Genomic DNA, 18,023 nt, shown 5'->3' on the forward strand with positions numbered 1-18,023 from the left:
GACTTCTTTTTATAAACTCTCCTGTACCAGAGATAACTTGTAGCGAAACAACAGTTATTAGTCTTGTGGCGAGACAGTTAGTTTGTCAATACTGTACATCAAGACATGCTGGATAAGAATAGTATTTAGCCGTATTTAGCCGTGCTAACCCTTGCTTCATAATTCAACATTTGTTTAATATTTCTTACTATTTAGCCAAGACAGCTCTGAGAATCCCTGTGGAAAATAACAATGTTTTACAATGCCAGTATAATTTCCCAGGCAGCTCGGGCAAGTGGCAGTGTTGTTTAATTCCCGTTACACATTACAAGCAGCAGTACCGGGAAGCAGCTGCTACACAATAGCTATCCTAGAGACTCACATGTTTATTTTAATTCTTTTTTTAGTGAAGCCCAGTTTAGTTTCCACCATGCAACATTGTACATCATATCACTTTGTAGATGATAGTGTACTGCAAGCTGGTAATTTGTCAAGTATGGGAAGCAAAAAAAAAAAGGCATCCTACCGTATTCTAGGCCTGATTCAGACACGCTCGCAAGCGCACAGTGCTCGCAAGTGGTTCGATGGTCCCCCACGGCAGCTACGGGTCTCGCTACAAGACGGGGCGGCTGTCGATGGTGAGTGACAGCTCGCCCTGTTTTATAGGCGGGGAGGGGGGTGGCTGCACAAACGCAGGCGTTCCCTTAGGAATGCCTGGCATTTGTGGGCGGCCCTACTGACATCACTACTGAGGTCAGTAGTGAACTTCCTCTCTATTAGAGCAGGGAGTCCACTAGGGCTTGCGGGAGCTGAGACCCTACCACAGGGTCTCGTTGCAAGCCCGATGGTCGCGATAATCGCGATGGACTCCAGGCCGCTCGCACAAGCCGTGGGTGGTCACCCACAGCTTTGTGAGCAGGCTGGAGAACAAAAAAAAAAACACGCCCATCGGACCTGCGAGCTGCCTCCGGGAGCGAGCGGGTCTGAATCAGGCCCTCTGTCCACATTTGTCTCTTTATGAACTGGTGAAGGACAGCCTTGAGCTTAAGGGGTAAATTTACTAATATGAGAGTTTTTACAAGTGGAAACCAATCAGATTCTAGCTATTATCTTCTAGTGTTAAGCAGAATATGATTGGTTGCTATGGGCAACATCTCCACTTCTAAAAATTCCCATCTTAGTAAATTTACCCCTAAGCCTGAAGTCATGCCGTGCCTGGATTACCATACTGCACTTTTTGGCCTTTGGACCGTCTGAGCCTACGGTCACTATTGTGGGTGGATTTTCACTGGCAATGATTTGCAGACATTTTTTCCCAGCATTCGTACACATGCCCTCCTGATACACCTAAATAACAACATTTATTTTCCCTGGAACCGGAGATTTTACACCATTGGAATGTTACCAAACATCCTAGGAGTAAAAGCCTACACACACAGCGTTTCCACCCTTACTCAATATGGATGCATTACAATATAATGTAGTACACAGGTGTAGAAATTATTAGACTCATACAAAGAATATAAAACAAGGTCACGCTTTTTCTATGAAATTCTTTAATTGGCACACTGTTTACAACTATTAATACTTTGGGACATATTTAATAACAAGTGACAGTCACTAATCTTAAATGGAGCTCCAACCAATCAGCTCCTGTCATTTTTCAAACACATGACAGGAGCTGATTGGTTGGAGCACCATTTAAGATTAGCAACGAGCGATCATGGCTTCTTCAGAGCTTTCCACTCTCCCTCTTCTACTTTCCACTATGTCACCTGCTGACAACGCTGTCAGAAACGTTGCAACCACATACATCTAATGATGGCAGAGAAGACATCGATGGGAACCTGGAGAAGAGGGGCTGCATTAGGCAGTGGGAACCTGGAGAAGAGGGGCTGCATTAGGCAGTGGGAACCTGGAGAAGAGGGGCTGCATTAGGCAGTGGGAACCTGGAGAAGAGGGGCTGCATTAGGCAGTGGGAACCTGGAGAAGAGGGGCTGCATTAGGCAGTGGGAACCTGGAGAAGAGGGGCTGCATTAGGCAGTGGGAACCTGGAGAAGAGGGGCTGCATTAGGCAGTGGGAACCTGGAGAAGAGGGGCTGCGTTAGGCAGTGGGAACCTGGAGAAGAGGGGCTGCATTGGGCAGTGGGAACCTGGAGAAGAGGGGCTGCATTGGGCAGTGGGAACCTAGAGAAGAGGGGCTGCATTAGGCAGTGGGAACCTGGAGAAGAGGGGCTGCATTAGGCAGTGGGAACCTGGAGAAGAGGGGCTGCATTAGGCAGTGGGAACCTGGAGAAGAAGGGCTGCATTAGGCAGTGGGAAATGGGAGAAAAGGGGCTGCATTAGGCAGTGGGAACCTGGAGAAGAGGGGCTGCATTAGGCATTGGGAACCTGGAGAAGTGGGGCTGCATTAGGCAGTGGAAACCGGGAGAAGAGGGGCTGCATTAGGCAGTGGGAACCTGGAGAAGAGGGGCTGCATTAGGCAGTGGGAACCTGGAGAAGAGGGGCTGCATTAGGCAGTGGAAGCAACCCAGGAAGCTCTTGTCACAGGTATCGCAGCCTTCACAGATACTGTAGCAGCGCTGTGGCAGCTGCTTTGACAGATCATAGCGGATTGATAGTTAAACACTCTACTTTTTTGTATGGCTACATATTGACACCACTGGGAAGAAACACTGCAGCCACATATACTTACTGGAGGCAGAGAAGGCCACTGTAATATTAGCTTTAATGATTGGATGTTAACAATGGATCGCAGAGATAGTTAATAGGAATTATTTAAAGGGGATGTTATGGTACAGATCATTAGAACGTATTCATAAAATCATATTGAACCAAAGAAGTGATGATCTGTGCCAGTGTCCAGGCAGCTGAAATTCCAATCAGAGCTTCTGGTCCCCTAATTACTCCACTCACTCCAAAACGTCATCCCCCCAGTTCCCTGGACATTCTGCTGATGACAAAGTTTCTTCTTCATGCTGATTTTGCAGTCTGTGTCAAACGGTGGCACTTTCCCGGCACTTACATAAAGCCGAGGCTTACTCTGCTATGCTTCGCCAGTGAGCATCTATGTTCTCTAATCCCCAGCCAGAGCTGGTAGGCCTACCAATGAGTTATAGCAAAGGACCACGCAGACTAGGAGCCGTATTGAATTAGATTCCCCCGGCGATACTTTTTCACCTCCCGGACTTTCCGCCTACTTCGCCTGTTTTGTATCCCCGTATTCAATTTGAAAGTAGGCGAAAACGGCACCCGGCGAAACTGAAACAGGCGGAAAGTCCTGTCAGATTTGGGGAAATCAGCCTGACACCCCCGAATAGATGCACGGACATGGAGGATCACTATGGGTACCCCCGAATAGCCCTGCTGAAGGTGTTTGGGGTTTTTAAACGGGCTCAATAGGTGCTGTTTTGCGTTTTTCTGTAAGTGGTTTTGTATAAAATAAGTATTCCCAGCAAATTTGGGGTACTTGAAAATGGGGGCCACTATATTTAAAAGTTGCTAAAGTGAAGTTGAAAAAAACGTGAAAAATCCACCTGCCGCAAGCACCTGCAATCAAAAAATCACTTGGGGCATACCTGGGGATCCCCTCAAAGTCAAGTTTGCTAGTTTTTAAGTTTGTCCCCCCGCAATTAATTTTTTTGTTGACCCCTTTTTCAAACTCATTTTTTGGGGTGTTTTTAAGTCTTTTTTTTTATTTTTTAACACAGATTACCTTTGGGGGACTGTCTGAAGGCTGCACGGGGGTTCCCGCAACGTTGCACCCCAAAACCCCAATTCTGCACTTTTTCCGCCTCCCATTCATAGGCGAAACTTTTCCGCCTATTACATTGCATTGACTTTCCGCCAATTGAATACAGGGTAAAGTCAAAACAGGCGAAAATGACGTCATCGGCGATAAAGTATCGCGGATACAGACTTTTCGCCTCAAATTGAATACGGGCCTAGGACTTCATTCTCTGCGTGGGAGAAGCAGTGGGGCTTATTTTATATCAACAGCCTCTGATCTATTCATCTCCGTCTGCTGTACCTGACTTATCTGTGGTGAAAAGGTACCTTCACGCTGCTACTGGAGAAAGTCGTTTTCCAACTATACAGAACATGCTGATGCTATATAATTAAATATTTTTAGTTAAATGTTGTTAATCTGTTTTAATCCAACTATACAATGTATTATCTTTTTAGACTCAAACGCAAAAATGGCCTAACAGTAATAAATATAGCTGCAATTTTAATGTATTGTAATAAATGTATTAGATATTTAACTAGTTACAGTAGAAATTTAAACAATGCTTAAAGCCTTGTTACTATGATATGCTAAACAAACTTTTTTAAACCAAAAAAAAATGAGATAAATTGGGGGTTAGTGGTAATAGACGGTTGAAGAAGGTGAATTTAGCTGTGGCAGGAGGAGTTATTTAGTACATGGGGATCAGTATGTTTTATCGATATTCACCCTGTCGACATGGCCGACATGTCAACAGACATGTTGGCATGTTGCTCTCGTTGACATTGATGAAATGTAGACATGGTGGTAATGTTGACAAGCTGTTTTTAGGCTAACAGTTACTCTAACCCTAATGTTGACATGTCATATGCTGACATTTTCTCCATGTTGGCATTTCGACATCATGACATTGACATTTTGGTGTTGACATTATGAAAACTGACAATCTTCCTGCATACCGCTATATGGGGTGGGGTTAGTAGGGGGTTAATAAAGAGCCAGCAAAGGGGGGAGAGTAGTTTAAGCAGTGGTTTTCAACTCCTAAAGTACCCACAAAAGTCCATGTTTTCAGAATTTCTTTAATCTTGCACAGGTGAGATTATCTGTTTTGCTAAATCAGTACTCACCTCTTTCCACTGATGGAAATTCTGAAAACATGACATGTTGGGGGGTATTTGAGGAATGGAGTTGAAATCCACTGAGATATGTACTGTATAACACCGTAATTAATCTGCATGTCAGCAGCACTGTTACTGGACAGAGACTGAGTTAATGAGACAGCAGCTTCTCAGTAAACCCATCAGTCTGCTGCTTGAGCTCTTTACTGGATGTCAAAATATTGCTGTGATGAATGCAGCCTAAAAGAGCTACATAAAACTCTCCTGTGCCAATCTGGCTATCAAGTAAAAATATTAATTCAATTAATTGCGTTGTCATAGTATTTCTATGCTAAGATGTTCATTCAGTAACGTGACCAGCAGGAAAAGTTAAGCTTCACCATGACTAAACTTGCCGCGAGATAAGATATAAAATAGCGGTGAAACTATATATTTTTTCAGTGTGATAAAAAATAGTACTTAAGTGTTGGTAATTAGGGCTGACAATATTTGACTATTTTGGTCCAGAATTTTTAAAATACAATACTAAACTATAGTAATAGTACAAATCTGCAGAGATACAAGCACATCAAATACATCGGTCAATTAATGGTCATCAACCGTTAAACCTATTAATCTTTGCTTAGAGGAAAAATAGACTCCTGTGAAGAAAGTGGAATCTCTAGATACAAACTCTTATTTAATAGGTCCAATATTTGTATGTGTGTTTTCAATAGGATGCTAAAATGAGGGAAAACAGTCCGAACGCTTTGTAAAACCCACTATTGCCGACCAGTCAATTATTTAGAGCATGACTGAGAGTAAATATTGATTTTAGAATTAGGCACTGAATTCTCTGGCGCTCCCCCAAAGCTCTTTGAAATAAATGAAATAACTGTGTGCTCTTAAAAAAATGGGAACATACTGTACCGAATTCAGAAACCTTTCAGTAAATTAACTCTAGATATTCCCCTATGGTCAACGCTGCTAAATTCAATGTCCTCTCAAGACCCACTACTTCATCAAAGCCCTCCAACTCTCCTGTTAACCCAATACCGCATATGTGTCACTCCTGTCTGTCTGCTCCTCCCCTTTAGAATGTAAGCTCTCACGAGCAGGGCCCTCTTCCCCCATGTGCTTATCCTTTCCCTTGCTCATACTATCATCTTCTCCTAACTTCCCACAAAGGCACCTTACTTGGTTGCTGACTCCCTGCTGCTCGTTGAGTGTTATGATCGCTAATGTAGCAATGTTTATTAACCATGTCCTTGTCCTGCATTGTTTTTTACTGTTAATATCTGTTTTCTTGTTTGCTCATTTGTTTATGTACTTTGTAAGGTGCTGTAGGATCCTTGTAGCGCCATATAAATCAAAGATAATAATAATAATAATCGCCGTGAATTAAATGCATGACGAAGCTGTGTATAAAGAGACCTATTTGCGTAGCCTATGCTTCAACCCAGAACCAAGTGGGAGTACAATAATTATATCTAATGAAATGGACAGGCTTTGTTATGTCGGATAATATCAGATTTTTAGCTTGGAAATCCGAGTATGTCACATACATTTGACTAAAGTGACAGAGGAGAATGGAGAAAATTTCAGATGAAATATAGAAAATACAATTAAAACGGTAGATGAGATAGGCATTTCTGGAGTAGCCACCTAATGGTCTTGGATCTGAAAATATGATGGACCCAATTATGTAACGAAAAATAAACTTTAAATGTATAAGTTTCCGCCGACACATTAATATTATGATGATTATAATTATCACATTAAATGCTTTGAAGAAAAAGATATTATGAACCAGATTTTGATATAAACACTTGATATAAACTTCACCACATAAAAACATTCATTCATGAGAACATGACTCCTAAAATTAGCTGGATCTCGCTAAATATCAAATTACCCTAGCTAGCCAAATCTACTAAGACAAGTAAACATTTCATAGATCTTTTTCAAGTCAGAGCCTATTTCCTAGATCTGATGGGTAGAATAGCGGAAAATCTCCATTACCTCTAGCAGAGCCAGATTAACAATGGGGCACGATGGGACTGCCCATGCCCTGACATAAAAATAGGCCCTTTCTCATGACAACATAATGACCAGCCATCAAGCTGACCACACGGTCAGCCATAAATCGTATGTATTCAAAACAATGGGGCAGATTTGACTGCCCAGGCCCTGACATAAAAATAGGCCCATCGTCATGACAACATAATTACCAGCCATAAATCATATGTATTCAAAATGTATTTCTATTGTCCTCACAAAAAATGCAGTTTTTGTACTTGTGGCTGATAGTGTATTGACGCCTACATTGAACTGGCCACACCTACACAGCACTGGTCACTGCTCCCCAGCCCCCAGGCTCATTTAGCTCTTGATCTGGCTGATAGTCCTTAGATGATGAGCGTTGCAGTGGTCTACATTCATTATTTAATATTTCAATGTATTTTAACTTACATTTCATGCATGTAAAAACTTCACAATTGGATAAACTGTAGCTCCCAACAATCCAGATTGGCCCGAAAGGGGTCATTGAATAATTGAAATAATATTGTGATAAATACCTTTACAGCTGGGAATGTCAGTTGTTTTGTGTAAAAGGCTTTAATAAAATGATGTACTCTTATCAGACGCTCAAGTAATCTAATTAAACCTTAAATGATTGGGTTTTAGACATAATTATAATTTCTTATGATTTCTCATGGCAATAAGAAATTAGGTTTTACCCAAATGTATTCATAATAACATCAAGGGAAAGCTGCTCAGTCTGTATAGTGACAGTTAGGAGATGATTGGTTGGCACTTTATCTCTCTCCAAGGCTTAGCTCATCTGCTCCACACAAACAGTATCTTCAGTCCTGTAATGAACCATTATTACAGTAGGCTCCTGGATCAGGTAACGTGTGTTGTCACTACTTTGTACATAGACAGGTACAATATAAAACCTGCTCCAAGGGATGGCATCGAGGGCATGAAATATAAATAATAGAGATTTACGAAGGTACAAAGCAGTTACATTTATTCATTACTTTCAATTGTTTTCTATATTAATTCCCTGCAACAGACAATTTGTATCAACCTTGTCACCCTTGTTTCTAGGATGAATGTGTGAACAGTAGGTGTGCCTTGCCCATCCCAGTTACAATGAATGATGGGGTATTAGCAGAGGTTTTTACAATGACCTTGTTCCAGCATTTATGGAGAGTAATTTCTTACACAGGTCTCCTGGTGACAACAAAAGTCTCTTACAACATAAGTAGGATTTGTTTTACCAAACTAAGTGGCTAAGGGGTCTATTTACTAAGCAGTGTTAGGAGTCAGAGTGAAAAGTGATAAGGTGCCAGCCAATCAGCTCCCAACTGTAATTTTTCAAACACAGCCTGTGAGATGCAGTTAGGAGCTGATTGGCTGGCACCTTATCACTTTTCACTCTGGGCCTGATTCAGAGCCGGACACTCTTTCAGAGCGCTCGCTCTGGATCAGTGCCCGCCTATTGTATTTTTACAGCGGCCTCCCGGCCGCTCACATAGCTGTGGGTTACCATCCACAGCTAGTGCGAGCGGCCAGGATGATGGTTGCAACGGTCAAGACCATCGTGACCATCGGACTTGTGACAAGACCCTTGTGGTAGGGTCTCGTTGCCGCAAGTCCCAGTGGACTTCTTGCTCTTACAGAGCAAGAAGTCCACCCACTGACATCACTTGTGATGTCAGTGGGGCCGGCCCTAGACGGTAGGCGCTCCCATGGGAACGCCTGCGTCTGGGCAGCCACGCCCCCGTCCCACCCACCAAAGGGGGCGTGCTGTCACTCAACATCGACAGCACGCCCCCTTTGTAGCGAGACCCGGAGCGACGGCTTGCCTGTCGCTATCCGGGTCTCGCGCATGCGCACGATGGAGCCGCCTCCGTCGTGCGCATGCGCACTGGGCCAACATCGACCCGCTTGCGAGCGCTCAGCGCTCGCGAGCGGGTCTGAATCAGGCCCTCTGTCTCCTAACACTGTTTAGTAAATAGACCCATTACACCCTAACTGTGTATGTGCAACATCACTATTTGTTTAATCGGAAATTCAGATTTGGAGAGACAAAAAAAGTTGTGAAACCAAAGCGACATGTTCACCTTAAGTTAGGTTACGCCATGTATATTTAGCAATCAATCTTCCTGCATTCCGAGTTACAAGTCAGATTCGCGGACAGTTTATAAGCTGCCTAGAAACGCGTAGGAAGAATTAAACAAAGTTCGTTCTCCTACACAAATGTTGGCTCCATGTACACAATAAATACTCTTCATGATATTATTATTTCACTGGCTTCCACCTTGTGCAATTTCATATAGAAATACACAACCAACTTGTATTAAACATTAAAAAACACAAGATATAAGTAACCTATATAGCACCAGTGATATTACGCAATGCCCTATACTTATCCATTCACAGAAGTCTCTCCCCGAGAACAACTAACAGTCTAAGGCCCATTTATTAATGATCGCATTTTGCAATGCGATAAGGGCATGCAGTACCGTCCATGATCGCATTGCAAAATGCGCTCATAGCGGTCGGATGTATTAACCAGCACATGCAGGGTGATGGGCTCCGAAAGGAGCCCGTTCCTGCTATGTGGCCGGAGTGCATTCTGGGCTGCTGCCCATGTGCAGTCCCGCGGACTGCACATGAGCGGCGCCCATTGCAGACGGAGGGATCTGGGAGATCCCTCCACTGGCTGATATGCGGTAAGTGCGCATAGGCTACAGCGGCTAACGGTATTTTCAGACGGCGTTAGCTGCTGGGGCCAATATCGGGAATGCTTTGCATTCCGGATATTGGTACATTTGGCTGCATCGCATCCCCCATAGAAACCTATGGGGGAGGTGGCTGCCAGCGGCAATGGAGGGATCGCAGCAGGTATCGGAGATACCTGCTGCGGTCCCTCCTTCATACATCCGGGGGTACTTAGTATTTGAGGTAAACCCCCGAAAACGTGTATTTTCAGAGATTTTACCTCAAATATAGAATGATAAATGGGCCCCTAAATGTCCTACCTATTTCATACACTAATGGTAATTTTTATCAGAAGCCAGTTAACCTACCGGTATGTTTTCAGATTGTGAGAGGACATCCACACAAACATAAAAAGAACATACAAACTCCACACAGATAGGGTCCTAGTATGAATTAAACCCATGACCCAAGGCTTTGCGGCAACAAGGCTAATAACTGTGCCACCAAGATGTTGCCTTTCCACAAATCTGTGCCTAATACTATCTTTAGCTGTAAGAATAAGTCCTAGCTTTTGGAATGCCCTCATTTTTGTGGGGAAACATTTGATTACCAATCAATAAGACTGTGGGGTCGAGTCAGTTAGCCGTGAGTTACTCGTGGCCGCAAGTAAGTGCGACTATATGCCGCACTTACGGTGCATCCGGACTTGTGGATTTTTGCTCAGTCACATAGGGCTGCAAACAAAAATGTACGTATCCAGGCCACGAGAGGCTTCGCAACTCGTGCCCTTCGCGGGTAACCGAATCGACCCCTACGATTGTTTCCCCTTCTTTTTTGGCACCATGTAGACATGCAAATCAATTTAGTTTTTTTCCTATTGGTACAATTAATCAAGATCACTTTGGCTGAAGCAATTCTTAAGTATGTTTTCGCACCCTATAAAAGATAAAATGAATTGGGAAATTCTGTTTTTATAAGCAAGATCTTGAAAAAATTGGACGACTGCGGACGCACTCTGATAAATAACTGAATACTGTTGATGCGCTGATAGAACGTTACTGATTTTGGACTGTATGACATGTGCAATAATAGACAGTACATTTACAGCCTCACCGTCTTCTTCGCTCAGTCATCTCCTGGCCAAGTACCCAGATTCTACATCGGTGACACACTGGTGACACACAGACACGTAGCTCTTATATAAGTGAATAACAGTGAACTATAGGGCAATATATACATTGAGAGGTATGCAACCACAAAAAAACAGTGATCACTTCCCTTTAAAAATCCCCAAACTCCTCGGCTTTATATGTCCTTTCGAAGAAAATAAAGAATGAGGACCTCCACTTGTTGTACTTGCTACAGTGGCCTCGTCTTTAATCCGGCTACTCACGTAGAGCGCCATCTTGTCCTTCTTTGTTTCCCTTTCCACTGGACAGACAAAGCTTTGTCTTCCCTTTGACGCCTAATGTATCAGTTGCCTGAGGCATTAGCTTGAAAAATTGCTAAACATAAAGGAGAAAAGGGCACGCTGTGAAAACGAAATGACTGCAAGTAAACAACATTGTAAAAACAACGATGTGCATAAATATGCAGTTCTATTTTCTGTCTGAGATTGCCTATCGTTATGGGTATGAATGGCAGAAAACATTACATTTAACCTTGAAATATGGAGCAGACTGTCAAATATAAAAAAAAACCAATGGTTACTGATCTCTCACCAAGTATGGCAAAATGATAAAACTTGATTCTTGTAAATTTTAGGCAGGAAATTAATTTTATTGTAAAATTATTAATTGTATTCTGCTTTAATTATGTTTTTTATTACTCACCTACTATAATCACAATAGAACCATATGGGGTGAGAAATGACCTTCGGACAAACCATAACTATTGTTTATTTTTTATTTTTTTAAACCTTTATTTGTTCAAGGAAACAATAGAAATTGAAATCAAAAAGAATATAAAATATATATCAGAAATGTTTCCCCTTGTTTTTTTTTTATGATTAACGAAAAAAAAATTAAAAAAATTTCCAAGGCTATTTATTTTTATTCTTTAATTTTGGAATAAGAATGGATTATTCATTATGTAGTAGCCTGCAAGGTGCAGGCATGGGCACATTTCCAGCAAGTCTGAACATATTTTTAAAGAGGCATTCACTTAGGTGGCAAACCCGCAAAATTTTCTTGTACTGTCAATGGGCATTTTTTTACCAGCAACACTCCAAATGGAAATGACGCATATGTAATCTGAATAGATGGCCGAGACTCAATATTATTGCAATGCAAATAAGTGCTATAGCTGGAGGGTCAATACCCAAATAACCAATCAGAAACAGATCAATAGCGCTACTGGTCCCATCATCAGCATGTATTATCATTATGGTGAAGCCAGCAGAAAATTGCCTAATTTCCCATTATGGCATAATGGATGGCAGGGGCTTAAGTAGGTAATTGAAGGCCCCATAGCAAAGTTTGTAAGGGTCCCTATGTACCACCCAATGGTGAAAAATGTTTATAACACATAGGTTCCCAAACTCGGTTCTCAAGGCACCCTAATAGTCCAGGTTTTAAGGATAACTATGCTTGGGCACAAGTGACAATTAGTACCTCAGTCTTTTTATTTAATCATCTGTGCTTAAACATGGATATACGTAAAACATGAACATTAAATCAGCCGGTTCCCACTCCCCAGCCTTCTTACCATGACCTGCGGCTGCTACTAGCTCCTGGATCTAGGTGGCATTGACTTGCATGGGAACGTGGCCCTAAAGTTTAAACCTAGATCTACTCAAAACCCAGCCAATAAAGAAAAAGATTTATTATAGGTGATCATTATAGGTTATATTTACCACTGTCATGAGACTTTCATCTCTACAGCAGCTAAAGCTTATCAGGAGGGCCACTGTTAAGACATTAATAGCTTGTATAATTCTTATATCTCACAGTGTAGCGGTCTGTGACTTACATGACAATGGTCTCAAGAGGAGTCCTCTTTGTTGGCCTGTGGAATAAACACAAAGTTATTGATTATTTACCTGATATTAATGAAACAATCAAGGCCAGATTAACAATGGGGTGGATGGGACTACAGCACCAGGCCTCCACACAGAAATTATTTATTATTATTATTATTTATTATTACCAGTTATTTATATAGCGCACACATATTCCGCAGCGCTTTACAGAGACTATTTGGCCATTCACATCAGTCCCTGCCCCGGTGGAGCTTACAATCTATATTCCTATCACATGCGCACACACATACACACTAGGGTTAATTTTTTTGTGTAGGGAGCCAATTAACCTACCAGTATATTTTTGGAGTGTGGGAGGAAACCAGAGTACCCGGAGGAAAACCACGCAAACACAGGGAGAATATACAAACTCCGCACAGGTAGGGCCGTGGTGGGAATCGAACCCACGACCTCAGTGCTGTGAGGCAGTAACGCTAACCATTGATGTTAATGCCCAGAAATGTTCAGCTGTACCGCTCTCACATAAGTTACGGCCCTGGATGTAGGTGGTGTACACCCCAACTGTACGCCTGCTGGTAATACTACCATTTACTGTTCTTACATCTCGGTGACACTGTGACGTTCATCCACAGTGCTTCCCATTAATTCTGGACATTGCTTTTATTTAGGACACAGAAATTGGTTCACTTATGCTGTTTCATTGCATGTTGCTAATATTAGCTCTTGTTTCAATTTAACGTGTGTTTTAAATTAATACTGATAATTAAAATGTATTCATTTCCTACTACCCGCGAGTCCTGATAATTTATGTATAACACTGTCATATACTAATAAGTTTACGAGGTCTGTCTATAAAGTTCGGTGAATGGTCTGATACATCTGTATGCAACGCTTGTAACAAGGTCGTTCATGCGCGCTGACATGCATGGACCTGCCCCCAGTCGGGGTTTTGCCCGAGGCCGCCACCGCACTGCCATTGCATTCATTTCAACAGAGTGTCCCGAGTAGCGTGCATCGAACAGCAATGGAGCTCGTCGATTCCTTGCCACTGCGAAAGCGTGCAATCCAATCGTACACACATTTTCTACTCACAGCATCCTGCCCGTACACTTTCACCAACATTGTGTGCGTCTCCGTCGCCGATTTACCCAATTTGAAGCAGAACTTAATGTTGTGTCATTGCCCCATTGCTGTTCGATGCACACTTCTCGGAACACTCTGTTGAAATGAATGCAATGGTAGTGCCGTGGCGGCCTCAGGCAAACCCCGACTGGGGGCAGGTTCAGACATGTCCATGCATGTCAGCGCGCATGAGTGATCTTGTTGCAAGCGTTGCATACAGATATATCAGACAGGGTTGCCTACCCTCCCGATTTGGGCGGGAGCCTCCCGATAAACGGGTGCAGCTCCCGCCCCCCCGGAAAGGCAGGCAAGCCTCCCGCCTGCCGCCGATCCCCCATGCCAATGCCAATACCTGTTCACGCTGAATCGCGTCATTTTTGCCCCGCCCCCTGCTTCACAAAGCCTGTTTTTTTCGGCATTGTGTAGTGGGGGCGTGGCCCCGCCCCCTGTCACACCCGCAAACCGACCTCAAACCGTCCGGCCACGCCTCCTTTTGCCAGCCACGCCCCTTGTGCTGCCGATCTGGCTGCTCCCTTCCGGAAGGAGCAGTCAGATAGTTGGCAAGTATGATATCAGACCATTCACCAATTTTTTAGACAGACCTCGTATGTATACTTTTCCCAGCGCTTTGTTATTTATTTTTATTTAGAGTTTTTGAACTCTCCTTTGAGATTTCTTTTAGGAGGCTTTAGGCCTCCTCACAGCAGTGGGTTAAACTTATTATATTTATTAATTGCATCGTCCTTTGAGGGACTTTTTTCTTCTTGTATAATAACAAAGGCCCCTAAAGGTAACTCAAAAGCAAAACTATATGAAAATGAAATGGTAACACAAACATAAGTGACAAATATTCCATCCAGCTATTACCATCATCTTCTAATTACAGAAAATGACACTATCTCGAACTCACCAAAAAATGATCACATGATAATTTTAGGTCAGCAGGATGAACTGTTCACACAGCTGAATTGATTATGTTACCATTAGAATGAATAGGTACATAGACAGTAAATTACTCTGGTGTGAATGGCCAAACCAGACACCCATGAGTGCCATGTAAGTTCCTGTGTCGGCTGTTGCCACCACTGCTCTTGAAACAGCAATAAGATTGGATTAACTGTATTTTTTAAATCAATTTCCTACTACAACATTAGTTTATCACATCCAGTTGAAAAATAAAATGAAAATAAATATTTAAAATTCAAATAATCATTGGATATATTAAATATTCTGAAATTGCATGTAGTACTTTAAGTCAAAGGATAAAAATTTGTAAAAGGTTGATTTTTTTATTGATTTTGATTGATTTTAAATCAATCTAAATCAATGTTGTGTTTGAGGGGCACATTTACTAACATTTAAAAATCAATTCAAACACGCATAATAAATGTATAGGTTTAATTACCCGCACTTATGGTCAGAAAAAGTACATCAATTTACATAGACATAAATACCAATAAATACACAACCTAAAGGAATATATATATATATATATATATATATATATATATATATATTATATATATATATATATATATATATATATCATACTGATAACAATATAGATAGTATTATAAAAAATACAGAGAGTTGATCAGACTCTTTGTATAGGAACCATATTTTACTTTCCCAAACAGGAAAAAATCCCCAATCAGGGGTCTCCGCAGTAATACACAAAATCACAATTTAATTCAGCTTATTTGCTCAATTGTGCACTGATGCATCAGATGCGATACATATTATGCATATTATTGTCTCATGTATCAAAAGGAATTATTGCACTTTGTATCCAAAATAAAATCCTCACTTGCCGCAAGTGGTATGACAAGTATACTGCAGTCCACCTCAAAGCATTCATATAATCCTTGTCAATTTGATTCCAACAGTAGGACATCTATTTCCCAGCACCCCAGCTGGAAATGTAGGTCTGGTATATTATTGAGAGTTTTAGTACTTGTCGTCACCTCTCATCAGCAGCCTCAGGCGGCGTTGGTAGAATGTAATACCCGCACTTGAAGGCAGTCCCATACCTCAGTGGGATAACACTTCCATATGCCCTCAGTCTCTGTAGCCGCATGGGTCCCCAAATTAAAAGATCAAAAGACGGCTTGGCGCTGGTAGTTGGTGAATGCTGAGGGTATGCACATTTCGGCTACCGCCGGAGCCTTTTTAAGATGATATACCAGCATGAAAAAGTACGGTGGTAGCCGAAACGTGCGTTGCTGCTTTCCTTGTTTTTTGGACTTGTACCCTCAGCATTCACCAACTACCAGCGCTAAGCCGTCTTTTGATCTATTAGTTTGGGGACCCACGCGGCTACAGAAACTGACGGCATATGGCAGTCTCAAGGCTGCACTTTGGCCCTCATGGCCACACCTCTGCTCTCAAGGCCACACCTTGGCCCTCAAGTTTGCATCCTTGCCATTAGAGCCGCATCTCGGTCCTCAAGGCCTCATGTTGTCATTGAAGTCGCACCTTAGCCGTCTATCCAGGTCACTCCTCTGCGGCCACCTCTTTTCAGTGACTCCCATTGTAACCTGTATCTGCCTGAATCGACATAGCACCTAGTGATCACTGGGATGCCATGTAAGCCTCTACTGTCCCGAGTTTAAGACCAGGTGGCAACCTAAGTACTGGTGACCATACCTAGCTCTAAGGCAGGGGTCTTCAACCTTTGGCCCTCCAGCTGCTGTGGAACTACAGATCCCAGGATACTGTGCCACAATTTTAGCATGCTATTATATCAAAACAGTGGCAGGGCATGCTGGGATGTGTAGTTCCACAGCAGCTGGAGGGCAAAAGGTTGAAGACACCTTCTCTAAGGGAACAACAGGAGGCCGTTATTGGCAGAAGACCTTGCCAGTGCGACTCTGGTCCCCGGTGATCGTAACAAATAGTCTGTTAATAAATGTGCAATTTAGCCCCTGAAACACAGCAAAATCGACCTTTAGTAAATTTACCCCTAGGTGGTGGTAACAAAGCTTGTTAAGCAATAACTGAGCCTTGTAGGAAGTTCAAAGAAGACTGCTGCAATGTCTTTTGAAGGTCACCTGTGGTGGTAATAACAACCTGAATGCTCCAGTTCTCCTACGCCAGTTTGGAGAGCCATTAAAAGCCATTAGTAACTGCAATGTTTGGGCTCGTTTCCAACAAATTGCAGCTCATCCATTACTGAGAAGGAAAGTTTATTCTATACCCTCAGAGGACCCTGACATCATCCAAATGATTGAAGTACGTAGGAAAGTCCTGGCACGCCGGCCACCAAATCACATTTTACCATGCTGTGTATAGATTAATTCTGTTCAATTATTTTAAAAGAACAAAACAATCTTAGGAATGCAATGTCAGTAAGTGTCATTAATGGTTTCCTGTAGTGCGTGTGAGGCTTTTCCTCAGTCTCAGTAGGAAACATATCGGTTTACATGAGAACAAATGCTGGAATTTGCTGTAGTGACAGTAGAGGGAATTCTTGCCATGTTCAGTGTTTTGCTGATGGAATTGGCACTATAACCCCAATGCTGCTTGGCACGCCATCGACTTTGCAACTTAGCTGTGCCAGCCAACTTTTTATCTGCAACTTTATGCCAATTCCATTGCTACAAAAATACTAATCCTACTAGGCTATAAGTGAATGAAGACACGAAATCAGGAAACAGTATGCAATCTGGATAAAAAGGCAAAGGATATAGGTCCGATACGAGTGACCCTCACCAGACCTCGCGCCACGCAACGTTATGCGCAATCAGCTACTTCATAGCAATTACTGCAGCAAAAATACTACTAAGTACCTAGTACACTATAAGCGATATAAGATGAAAAATTCAGGAAAAAGTACGCAAGCCCGGGAATCTAACGCAATAAGGATAAGTGTATGAGGACACATCTGTATTAATAAAAATTCCTAATTCCCTAACTGCCCGCAATTTTGTTGTATCTACATAAACAGAACATGGTGTGTGGATGGGGTGAGGCCATTTTTTGAATACGGTGCCTGATTCAGACCCGCTCGCGAGTGCTGAGCGCTCGCAAGCGGGTCGATGTTGGGCCAGTGCGCATGTGCACGACGGACCCGGCTCCGTCGTGCGCATGCCGTTGCTATGGGTCTCGCTACAAAGGGGGCGTGCTGTTGATGGTGAGTGACAGCACGCCAACTTTGGTGGGCGTGTCCCGGGGGCGTGGCTGGCCAGACGGAGGCGTTCTCCTGGGAACACCTACCGTCTGGGGCCGGCCCCACTGACATCACAAGTGATGTCAGTGGGAGTGCTTTTGGCTGTGATAGAGCCAAAAGCACTCCTGGGCTTGCGGCAGCGAGACCCTACCACAAGGGTCTCGTCGCAAGCCCGATGGTCGCGATGGTCTTGACCATCGCGACCATCTTTTTGGC

At 42.8% G+C, this 18,023-nt stretch overlaps 1 protein-coding gene across 1 annotated transcript in view; it reads right to left on the minus strand.

Moving 5' to 3' along the window:
- Positions 1-7,820: 7,820 nt before the first annotated feature.
- RELL2 (RELT like 2) overlaps positions 7,821-18,023 on the minus strand; it is a 54,182-nt gene continuing 43,979 nt past the window's right edge. The window contains exons 7-8 of the mRNA XM_088447380.1: positions 12,508-12,543; positions 7,821-11,042 (exon numbers count right to left, since the gene is read on the minus strand). Of these exons, the coding sequence (XP_088303506.1) occupies positions 12,520-12,543 (24 nt within the window). The 3' untranslated portion in view covers positions 7,821-11,042; positions 12,508-12,519. The remainder of the gene's footprint in view (positions 11,043-12,507; positions 12,544-18,023) is intronic.

Source organism: Taudactylus pleione, unplaced genomic scaffold (genome assembly GCF_031769625.1).
Source record: "Taudactylus pleione unplaced genomic scaffold, aTauple2 ptg000431l, whole genome shotgun sequence".
NCBI classification, from domain to species: Eukaryota; Metazoa; Chordata; class Amphibia; order Anura; family Myobatrachidae; genus Taudactylus; species Taudactylus pleione.